We start from the raw sequence: 16,605 nt of genomic DNA, 5'->3' as shown, positions 1-16,605 counted from the left end.
CACCAATGAAAATCGCTCATTCACTCTCCCCTGCCTCAGCTGGGCAGAGGAAAGAGAAAAGTTTAATGAAGGCTTCATTAACTGAGTTAGGACTGGGAGAAAATACTCCAAGGGCAAAACAGGATCAGCCTAGAGGTACAAAGTGAATTTATTACAAACAAAATCAGAGGAAGATAATGAGAAGTAAAATAATCCCTAAAAACCACCTTTCCTTTCCCCAGCCCCTCACTCCTTCCCACTGACAATGCAGGGAGAAAGGGCAGTTTGTCACTGTGGTCAGCTTGTCACCCAAGATTTTCTTCCGCTGCTCCAGGAGAGGAGCCCTTCCCCGGTGAGGCCTTGGGGTCCCTCCTGCAGGAGACAGATCTCCACAAACCTCTCCGATATGGGCCCAATCTCACAAGCAGACGTCCTCCCAAAACTGCTGCAATGTGGGTCTCTTCCCACGGGATGCAATCCTCCAAGGCCAGGCTGCTCCAGCCTGGAAGCAGGGCCCTCTCCTTCCACTGGTTCTCCCAAGGATCACAGCCTCCTCCAGGCAGCCACCTGCTCTGGCATGGGCACCTCCTCCATGGCCTGTGGCTGGACCTCTGCATCCCCCATGGATCCCCAGGGGCAGTGGGCAGATCTCTGCTTCCCCCATGGATCTCCATGGGCTGTGGGTGGATCTCTGCATCCCCTGTGGATCCCTGTGGGCTGCAGGGGTGCAGCTGCCTCACCATGGCCTTCACCATGTTTCACCATGGCCTCACCACAGCCTGCAGAGGAATTTGGGCTCTGGCACCTGGAGCACCTCCTCCCCCTCCTTCCCCACTGACCTTGGTGTCTCCATGTTGTTTCCTTCACATATTCTCAGAGGAAGCTCCTCCTCTTCTCTGACTAGAAAAAAAAAAACCAAAACTGTGTCCTCCATTGCTTTGATTTTCTTCTTAAATCTGTTATCACAGAGCCATTACCATCATCTCTGTTTGGCCCAGCCTTGGCCAGCAGCATGTCCACCTTCAGAGTCATCAGGGACTGGTCTGCCAGACATGGTGGAAGCTTCCAGCAGCTTCTCACAGAAGTCACCTCTGTGGCCCCCCTGCTACCAAAAACCAGGCCAAATGCAACACCAAACACAAACACGTACAAAACCAACACAATATTTTCCATTATAGTTTTCAGTGGGAGTGCCCCCCCGGCTGTCGGCTGCCGTGCCTTCAGCTCAGCCGGTGCGACCTCCTCCCTGCCCGAGGGAGTTAGGGAAACTCGGACAGCAGCACAGCACAGTAGCAACTTTTCTTTCTCAGCCTGAATGTGTCACTTTGGTAACACTGGTCCCAGGAAATGCCTTGTGATGCTGTGTTGATGTCGTGACACCATTGGGGAATCATCAGTTAATGTTATTAAGGAGAAACCTTGTCCTCTGCAGAAATCGTACACCTGAACCATGCGCATACACTTGCTGCATATACCCCATGGCTTTAGAGCCCTTAGACTCCCACATTAGCCCTTGCTGCAGTGGGGCAGGGCGCTGGGACAGTCATTGAGGCTCTAGACCCACTCCTGAACTCCCACTCTGCCCAAGGACAGTTCCCAGCACCACTGCTTTTGTTCTCTATTCAGTGACTCCCAGTCTACAGCTACAAAGCACTGCCTTGCACAGCACATGTAAATCACATTGTTTCACAATGCTACTGGTGTTCTCTGAGAAACAGCTTGACACATACAGCACATGGAGCACAGGAGATGAACTACTGCTGTACAGAAGCTCTCACTGAACATGCAGTGCACATCTGGAGTTACCAAGGCTCTGATGCCAGCTTGCTTTGAGTCAATGGGGAGAGACAGTTCTGCAGCAGATGAGGTTTTGGCCTAAAGGAATATAAATATCTGGATATCATATTGGTTGATTAGCTCACTAGATAACTTCATGTGAGACAGCTGAACAAAGTCTTAAAGAGATCACGAACATTCTGAATGCAAAGCTCGCTTTGGCATATCAGCTTTTCTTCAGGGGCATTTAAGGTTTATGTGGCCCATTTTAGGGATCATTTTAACATGGCTCTGATGTACACAGTTTCTTTTGCCTCTCTCTCCATATTTACTATATTTACATTTTTTGTGACAGAATTTAACAGGTGGACTGGATTTGATTTCCTCGTTGTTCATCTGGTTGCACCCTTTCAGGACATTAAAAATCCCTTAGTGTATTTTCAAGTGTTAAACTGGCTGTTCAAAACAAAGGCAAGAAAAGTATGTTGTGAAATTCTTAATGCTCTCTGCTATCTGCAGACATTAGGGACTTTCCAATCTTCAAGTTTTCTGGAAGGAATGCCACAGGAGTGGCTCTTTTACCCCAGACATATTTTATATTCACAGGTTTCTTTCCTTACCTTCTTTTTCCAGAGCTCAGTGCCCACTAACTCACAAGAGCCCACCATTGTGAATGTGCATTGGGGACACACAGTCTTAAGTTTTCTGCAAGCCTCCTATGCCCTTCATGACCTTTGACAGCCTCTGATGGTCTCATCTGCTGGGGACTGTGTAATGTGTCCCCAAGGTGTCTATGCACCTTGGAAAATGTCAGCTAAGTGAGTAAGTCTGGAGGTGAAGAAGACAGGTGATGTGCCGCACATTTCCTTTGCTTCTGGAGAACTGGAAAGCAAAAGAACTGCTCCCTCAGGTGTGAGTGCTTTAGAGCAGTGAGGAGGCAGCAGTAGCAAAGGACACCAAGTCTTTAAGGATTCACTGCCGCTTTTCTGCTCTGAGTAATTCCCTGAGAGGGCAAGGAAACCTGTCAGGGGTCCTCTGATTTACGACTATTCACTGTGTGTCCCTCCTGCTGGAGCTACTGCAGCTGCACTCCGAAAGACAATAGCCAGAGAGAGACACGCAGAGAAAGGTTCCCGGGAAAGCACATCACCCTCCTTCCTCCCCCTCCTTTCCAGTGGGAGGTCTGTATTTTGCTTCTTGGGACATCAGGTGCAGGCTGCTGCTGCCCAGCACAGGCAAAACCCGGAGAGCAAGGGCAGACCAGAGGTTATATGTCCCATGCTCAGGCTTGCTAACAAAGACACTCTGCCAGTTCCATGCTTTCAGGGGGTTTAAGGCAGAGGAACCCCAAAAGGGCTGTGGTCTATTGTCTCCAGATCGTGCTGCCTCTTTAAAATCAGAAATGCACGGACAGCTTCAAGGTGCCTCCCACTGAGCAAAGGCTTTAGATGCAGGCACCGAGGCAGAGGAGCCATCCTCCCCTGAGCACAGGGCTAACCTAATGGGAGAGAAAGCAGCGCTCAGCGGAGTCCTTGGGCTACTTCCAGTGATCCTTTCTCTCCTCCAGTGACAGCAGCACGTGCAGAGAAGAAACCTGGTGACTCTCCACGGGGTGCCTGAGACCTCCAAGAAGATGAGTGCAACTGCAGGTACCCTTTGCTGGTAGTGTTATGTCAGTTTGTAGATTGTTGTGTTGTCTGTATTTGTTTTACAGCTCTTTTGGTATTTAGCAGTGGAATCTGACACAGATACTGCCCCTTGCTTTGGCCAACAGATTTTGCATCCAAGTGTTTATTTAGCACTTCTCTTAAATGAATGTTTACCTTTCCAGGCAGCTGTGGAGGTGTCTCCTGAAGCAGTCCCTTGTCAGAACTATTTCATTTCAGGCTCTGGTTTTCTGTTATTCTGTTCTGCAGTGCTCAGTTTAAAAAACAATGTGGTGACCAAAGTTGTAAGAGTTTCTGACAGATATTTGTTAAGTGTCAGTACATCAGGTGTGAGGGTGGTTCCAGGGAAAGTAGGGAGCAACAACTCCACTAGGCAGATTACCCTTTGTAGCCGTGACTGCTATTGTTCAGTAGCGTTTGACACCCGAGGACTTACTGCTTTAGGGCAGAAAAAGCAGTAATGCTCCCTGATGCTGTGCTGGGATGAGGTGAGACTGTCCTGACAGCTAGGAGTCTGGTGTGAAGATGCCTAGATGGACCATGGGAAGAGATACAAGAAGATGCCCTCTCAGCATTTTGATACAGAGAGGCAAAAATAAGGAGTAGATTAAATGGGGTTTTTTCCCTATGTGTGGGAATTTTTTTTTTTTTTTTTTTTTAGTACAATTGGCAGTACAAAGAGGGAAGCTTGCTCTTCCCCAGCATCAAAAATGCAAGGCACTCTGTCTTGCTTACAGAAGATTTTCACTTTCACCTTTCACTCTCTGTGGAAACACTTTCCCTGTGAATGGCAGATTTGCCTTCACAGCTAAACTCTACAAGTTGGTTGATGGGACAAAATTCTTGTCGCTGCAAATTGGCAGAGCTTCACCTGTTTGACAGAAGTGATAATGGATTATGCTGGCATAAAAATTTTGTCCTGTACTCAGTTAATGGCTGCCAAAAGGAAAGTGCTGGATTTAGTATTTTCTTGGGTTTTTGCAGCTCTTACTTCATTAAGAAATGTATTTGGAAGCAAGAACATCAGTTCTCTTTTCATTCTCCTCTACCACATCACTCTGAAACAACCAGAATAAAGCACAAACTTTGTCCAAAAGGCACATCAAATGCTTTACAGCACAATGAGTTGTCATTTTAGTGTCTTTTACCTTGCACAACGATGACAGCACCATGGGCTTGCGGGCTGGTAGAGTTTTGAACTAGATTTTACATTCCTCCTAGACTGTCATTTCACTGCCTGGTGAAAATTTCATTGCTGGTAAATAAAACTGCTGCTGTAACAAAGTGCATGAAACAACTAGAAGCATTTATTTTGTGAGAACAGAAGCATCCCTTCACAGGATATTTCTTCCTTCTGTGCACATGCAGCAACAGATCTGTGCGACAATAAGGTGGCTATTGCTTTCCTTCAAGATCAGTACTTCTGCTGTCATTTCCTTTCAGGTAACATTTTCCTCTTTTTGCTCCCACAGAAGGAGACAAGTGAGGCTGTTGTCCTACAACCTTCTGGGGACAAAGACAAGGTTACTCACTGCTCAAAAGGAAGCTTTGGGTGAGGTCTCTCACCTGCCACTCTTGTGCCCTGCCACGCTGGGCTAACAAAACATCGAAGGCCAGCCAAGCTGCACATGCCAAAAGAAGACAGACATGGCAATGGACCAAACTGAACATGACCTAAATGCTACCACCCACCTCAACTTTGCTTCAATGTACAACATCCATGATGGGGATTTCACCTCTTTGAGAAACTTCTCTTTCCCTTTCAATTTAACTTACAGTGATTATGACCTGCCACTGGACAGTGAAGATGACATGACCAAAACCCGCACCTTCTTCACAGCCAAGATTGTGATCGGGGTTGCCCTGGTTGGCATCATGCTGGTCTGTGGCATTGGCAACTTCATCTTCATTGCTGCTCTCGCCCGCTACAAGAAGCTGCGAAACCTCACCAACCTGCTGATTGCCAACCTGGCCATCTCAGACTTCATCGTGGCTATCGTGTGCTGCCCCTTTGAGATGGACTACTACGTGGTGCAGCAGCTGTCCTGGGAGCACGGCCATGTCCTCTGTGCCTCGGTCAACTACCTACGAACTGTCTCCCTCTATGTTTCGACCAATGCTCTCCTGGCTATAGCTGTTGACAGGTAAGTAGGATGCTACCACTGCACAAAGCTGTAGCCACAGCTTCCAAAGTTCTAAGCCATGTCCTCAAGTGCCACATCCACATTTTTTGTGAACTATTAGTGGGTAGCATGTTTTGATGCCTGACCACTCTTTCAGTGAAGAATTTTTTTCCAATTGTGCTGCAGTCCTGAGAGATTGCCTGCCTTTTACTCCAGGAATTTTAACAATTTAATTTAACTGTATCCTTTCTCAGGACTCTTCTCTCAGCCTTGTGCACCACAGACTCTGACAGACCAAGGCACTGAGCATCAGTCTGGTGCTGACATAAGTCTGACATGACTGACTCACAGAAAGCCAGAGATGGGCTCAGTAAACTCTTTACAGAAAAGTCATCATCATAAGACCTCTTTCATGTACAAACACAATACACCACTCTGTAGACCCTTTGCACATACATATGTGATTCCCACTCTTCCTCTTCTTTCCCCCAATTTCTCTCATGTGCCATTTCAAACTTTAGTGTAGCATTGCAGTTTTCAGTCCCTGATGCAAAAGTCAGGAGTAGTTAGCCCTGCTGAAGGCTGTACAGATGCAGCTTGTGTATGGCTGAGTCAGCTGTTCCAGATGTGAATGGAAGTCTATGAAGAGACTCTGGAGAAGTTCAGAGATGTTTTCCCTGATGTGGGCAAGGGGACGATCAGCTCCTACAAAACAAATCCTTAAAAAGCATCTAACAGAATAGGCTTTCAACAGCAGATGAGGACTCAAGGTAAAGCTTCTAAACACTACCATGTATGCATTACCATTTTCTATCAGTTTTTCAGCTTCTACAAGGTTTTCTTGGAAAGCTCTGCCAGTGCATCCCAGGCTGATGAAGTAATGGGTCATGGCGCCCTTATGTCTGCTAAGAAATCAGATTTATAGCATATCTTCCCACACATCTTTAAAAACAAGCCTGATTAACAAGATTAATCACTGAAGCTTGTTGTAAGAACACGCTGTTTTGGTTTCATGGCTTTTCTTTTTTCTTTCTCTTTTTTTTGCAAGCTATTGGTTTAGTAAACAGACAGAAACCCCATTGTTTACAATCACCTACTCCATGTTAGTTATGTCATGTGGATTGTTGACTTCTGTCTCTAAAAGGAACGGGCTCCTAACAAAAGTCTTCCCATGTTTAGACTGTTTAAAAGGAATCAGCTGTGTAAAGTGAGTAAGTCTGTCCCACTGAGGACTTTCTTTAGGGAAGGCTCTCTTTCTTCTTTGTCCATGTCTATTCACATGAAAAAATAGGAATTTCACATTTTTAAGGCCACACCTGCACTAGGAAAAATACAACATCTGAAGAGGAAGAGCGTGTAGTCTAATGTCTAATGTCTAAAGCTCTAATGTCCGCACTGCAATATTTAGCTGGCTCCCCTGGACCAAACACCCATGGGCATTTGGTGTGTTTTATGTACACTTTAGGAGCACATCTTCCAGGATAATTTCGTCTGAATTCAGTTTGTGAACTGCAGAACCACTCTAAGGTAACAGCCCAAGTGTGGTAAGCAATGACAATCAGGAAATCCACCACAAAAGCTTCCTCTGGACTCTGTTGGACAGATTGATCCCATCCAGCCAAATGTTCTGCTGAGCAGATATGCACATTTATGAATGCATACACATACATTATGCCACAACTTACTTCCCCAGGACCTGATGTAAAAATGTTAACCTTCTGCTCCACAATGAGACTGACTCATTTTGCTGTCCCCTGACATTTACCCTGCACTATTAAGAGCCATGAACAATTTATCTGCTTCCAAGAACTGGCTGATGCAAAGTGCTGCTGACTTTCCATTTTACTTTAGAATAAATATATCTTATGGATGCTATTCTATGTATTAAATATATATAGATGGAATATACTCCAAAGGAATGAGAAATTCCACTTTTTGAAACAATACTTTGGGTTAAATACAGTTATACTGGGACCTCTGATAAAAATCTCCTCCAAGCAGAAATACTACAACCTTGCAGCTTCACAGTCCTAAGCAGTGCAAATATCTAACTCAAGTTTTCTGCTTTGCCATATTACTTAATACTGCATATTTAAGACGAATAAGCAATAGTCACCTCCAGAATACACACAAAAAGGATTTGCACAGGAAGAAAATAGATACACATTCTGTGGGTGGCTTAAAATCATGTTCACCTGTAACCATACATTAGCATCACCTTCAGGTCTTTGCACCCCACGGAATAACCACAGAAATAAGAAAAACACTGTGATGTATATTTCACTGCTTTGTAAAAAGAGCTATTTAAGTAGCTCTCTGCCTAGGGAAAACATTTTCCTGATTCAACATGTTTGTGTTTTCTTCCCTGGATCTGACTAGATGTGTAATACTGCATTTTTCAAACTCTTGCTCCTGTTTAAAAGGAAAAGTTGTGATACAAAATTGTAACTCAGCTCCAGGCTGCTACTTCACAACATGTTCTTACAGATGATTATGTCCTTGCAGACGTGTATGTTCAGGCTCTCCCCTCAGGAATGACAGCAATTTCCTCCTGCGCAATTCTGTTTGCATGTATTTTGAAGTGTGTTCTAACCAACAGTGTTTTGAATATATTTTTCTGTTGCAGGTATTTGGCCATTGTTCACCCACTGAAACCCCGCATGAATTATCAAACAGCAACCTTCCTCATTGCCTTGGTCTGGGTCATCTCCATACTTGTAGCTATTCCATCTGCATACTTTGCTACTGAAACCGTGTTGTTTATAGTGAAAAACCAGAAGAAATTTTTCTGTGGCCAAATTTGGCCAGTTGACCAGCAGATGTACTATAAATCATACTTTCTCTTCATCTTTGGCATTGAATTTGTAGCACCTGTGATTACAATGACCTTGTGTTACGCCAGGATCTCTCAGGAGCTTTGGTTTAAAACTGTCCCAGGATTTCAGACGAAACAAATCAGAAAGAAGCTTCAGTGCAGAAGGAAAACTGTAATGGTACTAATGTGCATTCTGATTGCCTATGTTCTCTGCTGGGCACCTTTTTATGGTTTCACAATTGTCCGGGACTTCTTCCCCACCCTCTTGGTGAAAGAGAAGCATTATCTTACTGCCTTTTACATAGTCAGGTGCATCGCCATGAGTAACAGCATGATAAACACCATGTGCTTCGTAACGGTGAAAAACAACACCATGAAGTACTTCAAGAAGATCATGCTGCTCAGATGGAGGTCAACGTATAAGGGAAGCAAATCTAGCACAGATTTGGACCTGAGAACAAGTGCAATGCCAGTCACAGAGGAAGTAGACTGCATAAAACTACAATAAATTTTCTGATTTTCTAATCTCACCTTTTTTGGAGAGGGGATATAGGAAATAATACCTTCTCAGAAGCTTCTTCCTTGTCTGTAGGAATACCCACCACTGGTGAGAGCCCTCAAAAAAGCAGCCTACTTTTCATTCCCACCAGAACTCTTCTCACTGGACTGCTGGATAATCCTTAAGCTTGAACAGATGCTGTGCTTCAGTTCATACATCTGTCAATTTGGGATGTAGACACTAATTTTATAGTTGTTTAATAAGAACAAAGAAGTTTATGAATGCAATAGAGTGAACTACAATGATGGAAAAGTTGAGTGCTGACCCTGGCAGTGATGCTTCTTTGTTTCTTAAGAGAAACCTCTTAACACCTTTGAGCTTATGACTTGTACCTCTAAGCTATTTGGTGTCCTTTTCTTTCTGCTCAGAAGAGAAAGGATGCCAAAAAAGCCCATGTTGCTTCCTGTTACTCTCTAACCTCTCAGTTTACCCCTCCTAATGAAGCTTCTTAAAGTCTAGAGACCACCAGCTTTCTATTGTCATTGGACAATATGCCCAGCATGTTTTTATGAAAGGCACATGCTCTGAAAGCTAAAATCTGCTCCACAGTCAAGTGAAAACCTCAAGTCTCTTCCTGTTACACCTTGTTTAAGAATGCTTTATCAATATTCCACTCTTTAGTTTTATGGAGAGTGTTAACTCTGTTATGTATTTGGAAATGCCACAGATACATATGAATAGGATCTACTCCCTCACCTCCAGGCACCCTGTGGCTAGCTTCTGCTGCCTTGAGATGCTGAGCTCCTCGCAGAATCAATCACAAAACTGTAGAACTTGGGAATAACATCTCCACATTGTCTAGCCTATCCCTCCGCACACATTAGCCAGGATTGTGTCCAGCTAGGCTTTGACTGACTCCAGGGAATGCTGACAGTCTCCCTGGATCACCAGTGTCAGTGTTCAACAGCTCTTACTCACTGAAAAAGTGTTTTCTTGTGTTCAGATGGAGTTTCATGTGTTTTACCTTATCAGTGGGATCCATATAAACCTACAGCATGGTGGTGGGAAAAATCCAACCAGACATCTTACTAAGTCTGTGTGCACCTTCACGATAAAGGATAACAAACGCCAAAATACAAAGGATCCGAAGATGATCCATCCATCTTTCTGGGAGCAGGACAGGCTTAGGCTTCAGCGAGCCAGCCTCTGGTTGAGTTGAGAAGCTGATTGTCTGCTCAGGTATGACACAACAACTCCAGATGAATTCTGCTTTTCCTTCCACAGTGCTTCTTTTACTCTTCTGATTTAGTGCAACTCCAGTTTGGATGTTTCTTAATTGGTAATTGTGACAAAGCAGGTGGCAGTAACAGTAATACCTACTCATTTCAACTACATGTATGATATCATGGAATTCTGTGTATGGAAATAAAATCTTTTCTGTTGTGATGACAAATGCTTCCTGTTTTAAAGTATGTGGTTGTGCCTACTTTTGGAGTAAATTGTTTTGGTAAATAACTTGCCTATTTGTGAATTTAAAGTGAGCAGCAAACCCTGCAAATAAAACATGGCCTCAGTATAAGCATTCTGAATTATTTTTTTGTCTTTTTCTCTTAGCCATCACTTTCTTATCCAACTGAGTAATGTGAATGATCCCATTGCTGCTGAAGAAAAATTGACCAATTAAATTTAAGGGCAAAAGGATATTCAAATCCATTCAAATTCTCAAAGCCTCTCATCATTAGCTGCTCTTAAATATATGTTGAAGAGTATTTCATCATTTGCTGTTAGGCAAAACAAAGACTGAAATCATCCTTCAAAATGTCAGTTTTGAACAGGGGTAAGTACTAAATCCATTTGTTTTCCAGCCTGCCACAGAAATTTAAAGGACCAGAGAGCTGAAGTATTTCACTATCAAAAGGCTTAATCTTGTAATCTCACCTGAAATCTCATGGTTCCTTCTGAAACCTGCCTTAGTTGTAAGGGCTTAGCTAGCATTACTGCCTGTTATTAGAGTGTGTGATACTCCTTCCACCTGTTTTCCCTACATGGTTTTGGTGCAACCAAGTCAACTAACAATTTCCACACTAGGGTAATCCATCTAAGGCCGAGTTAATAAAAAAAAACAATTTCTGCCAAGAAATGTAGTACTGAACAAAATCTGGGACAAAGAATTGCATTAAAACTCTGGAAATCACCTCTAAGAGTCCAAGAGAGCTCTTGTGGTCTGGCCTAACCACTGTTCTCATCCCTGTGCCTGCCAAGGGTATTACAGCAGCATCCTTCACAGCCCCTGCTGAGGGTTTAGGTTTTGGGACTGCTGTATTTTTGACGTTTTGAGATCCTCCAAGCAACAAAGCAGTGTTGCTGCCTGAACCTCTGGATAGGGCAGGAGAAGTCATGCTTTGCCCTCAACTGCATTTGTTGTGAGCTGCATCCACAGAGAAAGGGTGACTCCCACTGAGGAAGGGCGACAGCTCTGTTCCCTGATCCAAGCACGAAGCAGTCACATTACCCTTAGCCTGTGTCGGCACCGACTCCAAACAGCCCAAAACAGGGCACTTTCAGAGACATAAACTGAGCTCCAGCAAGCAGAGGCCCAGGGCTTTGCATGGGAACCAAAAGTCACTTAAAAACTACTGTGAATACTCCTGAAGTGTGCAGGGAGTGGGAACAGGCCATGACCAAAGTGGCTACCTCAGGCAGGGGGGAGCAGGAGGGAAGGGTCTGAAGGACCAGACCCCGCATTCCCTAGGGCTTACATGAGCTGTGCAGGGAAGAAAAGAACAATAAGGCTTTTTTGTACCCTCACAACTTACTAAAGGACAACATTTAGAGAGGGAATTGATTATGGACTGCACCTACCTGGAGCTCTGCTTGTAAACAGAGAAAGACAAGCACAAGCTGGGAAGAAGGCAGCACCTGTCTCAGAGGAGAAAGATGTGCCTTTCCAGCACAACTCCTGCCTGCTGGAAGCTGCCTACTGTAAGCTCTAGGAAAACATGTGCAGTAAGGGCTCCATCATGCAAGAATTGTGCCATGTGTCATGGATGAGGAGTGGGTGGGACCAGAGATCCTTTGGCAGTGTTTAGATCACCATGCAGTGGATCAACCAGATGCTACCACGTCTCGGTTGTGGCTAGCTCCAATTTTTGCTGCCAAATGCACAACTGTGGTGCTACCACACCAGATCACTGCTCAGCTGTCCTCCTGCAGCACAGCTCCATAGCCTCACTTCCTTCTACAGCAGCTTCTCCAGGGATAACTTGAGAGTAAAATCCAATCTCTGCTCCTTCACGGTGAAAAACATAAACCTGGGTGCACCTGGAAGCTAAAATGGTAACCTGAAATGCCTAAGAGAGCATTAGGAGAAGAAAAAGCAGCTATTCTCAGCAACAGGCACTGAGAAAACAAAGGCTGTGTCATTAAAGCAAAAGTCCCTCTGCAAAAGGGGGACGACCTGTAAGATCCCAGGCCAGCGTACATCAAAGTAGCCAGCACAGAAAATTTCCCTTGAGACTGACTGACTCATTCAGGAGCTAAGACTTTGCTGTGATCCTTCTTCTTTGAGCCTTTTCCGTGGCAACAGCACCCTCCAGCTGCTGCCTCTGCAGCGTCACCACAAACTGCATCAGCTCACAACAAACACCGTGGGAATGGCGTCAAGCAGGTATTCCCAAGATTACTATGATTCCAAGTAGCAACAGATACTTCAGCTTTTGACAGCTGCATACCCAGGCTTGTAGTGTCTGCATTCTCTCTCTCCCTCTATTGGCAGGGCTGTGACAGATGCTGGGTGTTTGGGCTGTTCCCTTTCTAAATACTCCGTACCGCTTGTGCAGAAAAACACACACCATTGAGCAGAAAAAATGAGAGTTGAGGCAAGATAGACACTTGTCCCTCAGACTCATGGAGATCTTGCTCTCTCATACGCTCGGTTATGATCCTGTCCTATAGGCTTTGCCAGGATAAGCCCTAACTCAATTCTGTTGGAAAAGACCTCTGAGATCCCTGAGTCCAGCCTTTGGCCAAACACCACCATATCAAATAGACCATGGCACTGAGTGCCAGTCTTTCCAAAACACCTCCAGACACAGTGACTCCACCACCTCCATTCTAATGTCTAACCCTTCCTGTGAAGGAAATTCCTCCTAAAGTCCAACCAGAACCTCCTCTGGTGCAGTTTAAGACTATGTGCTCTTGTCCTGTTTCCTGGGAGAAGAGACTAACCCCCACCTGGCTACAACCTCCTTTCAGGTAGTTGTAGGGACTGATAACATCACCCCTGAGCCCCATTTTCTCCAGGCCAAACAGACCCAGCTCCCTCAGTTGTTCCTCAAAACCACTGACAAGGCAGGAATTCCTGTAGCTTTAAAAGTGACCTTCATGACCCCAGCCAGAACAAAAGAACGTGGAAAAAAACCCAGTATAAAAGTCACCAAATAATCATGGATAGTAAGAAACATTGCTGAGCTTCTTCAAAACCAAGTTTTGAAGTTGCTTCTTCAAAACCAAGACTAAGTGACAGAAAACACTAAGATGGTAACACTTCCTGGAGAAAGGCATCCCTGAGCTAAAAAGGAATGTCAAAACTGCATGAAAACTCTACCTGCTCATCTGCTGATTGCAGAAGAAAAAATGTGGAAGGTAACACATGGAAAGCAATCACTGGAAGAAACAGGATCTGGGTGCACAGCACTCTGAAAGCACATGGGGTGACATACTGCTCCAGGATGGCTCTGTAAAGTGCTCCAGTATATGGCAGGCACTGCAGAAATGAAGAAAAAAAACACAGGGTGAAACACCCCTGAAAGGCAGAGCTTCTGAAAAAGCCAAATGGGAAAACACTCTAAAAAACACCAAAAAGGTGCAAAGAACTCCTCCAGGGCCATGTGGTGACACTCTCCAAAAAATACCAGGAGGAGAAGGAAACTGGAAGAGTCAATAAGCAATATGCAGTCAAGGACTCCTCTGTGAGGCTGTGATTAGCAACTCCAGTAAGAGTTAGGCAGCAGTGCGATGAAGGAATCCAATAGAATTCAATATAAGATTCCAAAAAGAGCTTAGCCTCATGGCAAAGGGATCCTGAGGCTCAACAAGGAGAAGGACTCCTGTGGGGCTGCAGGCTAAAGGGTTTCTGAGAGATTTAGCTACACAAGAAACCATGATATAATGCAGTACATACTCTGCAATACATTCAAAATACGTAAATTACACTAAACATGAATGACAGCACACAACACATCTAGCACCATAATGAAAGAAATGAGAGGGATGTGTCTTTACAAACAGTGGGTCTGCTTGCAGATAAATAGGTGAAAGAAGCAAATTCCACAGGAATCCCACTAATTGACACAGACTGTTGCTCATCCAAGATCATTCTAAATTCCTGGACTTGGAGAAAAAGAACAGCAATACAAAGAAAAATGGGGGAAGGGGGTAGGGGGGTGCACATTAGAAGGGGTTCTGTATTAGGCTGTTCAGGAAGTCTGTACTTCTCAAATACCTCAGCCAAGGGGGAGAGGAAAATGAAGCAGGGAAATGAGGATAAAGAGGAGGTTGCATCCTCCAGCAATCTGAGAGACCTCATGGGAAATATTCCATGGCCTCTCCCTTTATTTGTTGCAGGACTCCTCTGTCTCCTTTTAGGACATAAACCTCAGGCATTGGCAATTAATTTTCCTAACAATAAAATACAGTAAATATCACATGGTACACTACACACTGTAACACACAACCCACTTCTCAGCCTTTGAAGAAACCTGCAACTCACACTAGGCCCACTGTGGCCAAGATACAAGGTGGCCCCTTCAAATGCCCTGGAGTGCTCCTGTTTCACTCAGGATCTGCATCTGTGCTTCTCTGGTCACTCTCCCCTCACCTTCCCTGTGTGCCCAACAAACAAGAGACACACAGGCAGCACAAATCCCATGGCATCTTTTCCCCAATGCCAGATGCCACCACAGGGCCCTGACATGGCACTGTACCTAAGAGGCAGACAGGAATCTCTTCACCCTACTGAGTGAATTCACCTTGTGGGAATGCCCTCTCTTTTGGCAGAGGGGAGGGGACCTGAAAGGAACCAATCTTGACTTTTCTTTATGTCTCAACATATGTTACACACAGGGTGAAAAATTAATACAGGGGCTTGGAAGCCTTAACATGGACCATGTGATAAGGAGGCAGAAAATAGAGGTGTCAGGAAAATTAATCCACGATGTCAGAAGTTTATGTCTTTATGGTGGGATGACCCTGTGTACCGACAGTAATGCTGTCCCTGTCTTCTATTTCTCCCTCAATCTCTCTTTCTCCCTCTCTCCTCTCTTTTCTATCCCCCTCTAGCTGGGTCCATACCCTTTCCTTACCAACAGTTCTCAGATATAATATTGCCACATTGTCGCTTTATTTTTACCTGAGAAATCTGTCAAAAAGAATGCTTCCCCTTTCAGCAGAATCTGTAAGGAACAAGATGACCCTCCAAGAATGGAAGTTTTGAAGCGCCAAGGGGGTGTGCGTAATGTGGTTTTTCGAGGTAGAAATGGGCAGCAGCTGAGGTCCACAAGGTCCATCCCCAGTGCCCAGCCTCTGAACTGCTGGGACCTGAGGCTGCACAGCTCCATCTTGCATCCCACAACCTGGAGCACACCTCTCCTGTGCCCCAGAGGAAAGCAGGTTGTCCTTCTGCCAACACCTCAGCAGGAGGCTGGCTCCCCCTCCTCCTCTTCCTCCAGAGAGCACCGTTCCAGCCTGTGGCAGCTGCATGCACCTGCTTGTGGAGGTGCCTCCTGGGCAGGACTGAGACAGTTCCTCTGTGACACAGGCCAGCTCAAGCCAGGTCTGTGCTCTCCTGCCTCCTGGCCATGAAGGCAGCTTCCCCTGAGGCCAGCAGCAGCTTCCTTCACAGGGAAACTTCCCTGACCAAGATGGCCCCAGCATGATGGGAGCAGATCTCAGGGCTGCTGAGAGCTGAACCTGCACACAGCTCAACGCAGCAGTGGCAAGGCCCAGGCAATGCTTGGTTTGATTCCCCCTTGGCAGTTTTTCCTGTAAGAGGAGCCGCTTCATAACAAGACAAGCACAAAAGCTCAGTCAAAAACCAGGGCATTGGAGCTGTAGAGGGCACATCCACAAAGTCCTCCTGAAAAGTCCATAAAACCAGCTGGTGTGCATTTGGATGTCTACTTGAAGCCATACTAGAATGCTCCTCCTGCTGAACTTCAGGACTTTGACCAAAAAAGGTGCCAAATTCACAGGGCTCCAGTCATCTGTCCCAAAATATAGTAAAACCTTTTCACTTACTTTCCAGGAAGCTCAGAGGGGTGAACAAACTGAAGGCAAGATCTTCCAACAATGTCTTTAGAAATCAGTTACATGCTTTTCCCACTGTATGTTACAAGTTTAAATGTGCAAAAATGCAGCCATCAAGACTATGCTGAGAATTGGAAACAGTTTAGTGATGTACACAGAAAGAGGTACTGTTGTAATTAGAGCAAATAACACTTGTTGTTGAGCCAATCAATACATTGAGATCCTGTTCTCAAGTGATTTAGAAAACCTGTATTTGACTACTGTACTTCAAGAGAACCAAGAAAACAACACCTGGGAAAGATGGAAGCAGAATAATGAAGTTTTAAAAGTGCACTAACTCAACAATAAAAATGGCTTAGGCTTTCCTACCAATATTTCTTTCAAGCACAGGAAGATGAAGTTTTAACAACCTTTAGAACTGTATTTCAAAATACAAGATAC

At 44.9% G+C, this 16,605-nt stretch overlaps 1 protein-coding gene across 1 annotated transcript; it reads left to right on the top strand.

The window, feature by feature from the left end:
- The first annotated feature begins 4,894 nt into the window (after positions 1-4,894).
- Positions 4,895-9,040, top strand: PROKR1 (prokineticin receptor 1). The gene is made up of 2 exons (XM_041404426.1): positions 4,895-5,566; positions 8,172-9,040. Exons 1-2 carry the CDS (start codon positions 5,070-5,072, stop codon positions 8,866-8,868), a joined length of 1,194 nt encoding a protein of 397 aa, XP_041260360.1. The 5' UTR covers positions 4,895-5,069; the 3' UTR covers positions 8,869-9,040.
- Positions 9,041-16,605: the final 7,565 nt, after the last annotated feature.

Source organism: Onychostruthus taczanowskii, unplaced genomic scaffold, assembly GCF_017590055.1.
Source record: "Onychostruthus taczanowskii isolate IOZ18803 unplaced genomic scaffold, ASM1759005v1 scaffold21, whole genome shotgun sequence".
In the NCBI taxonomy this organism is placed as follows: domain Eukaryota; kingdom Metazoa; phylum Chordata; class Aves; order Passeriformes; family Passeridae; genus Onychostruthus; species Onychostruthus taczanowskii.
Note: the sequence above shows the minus strand (reverse complement) of the source record. Positions and strands in the feature narration are given on the sequence as shown.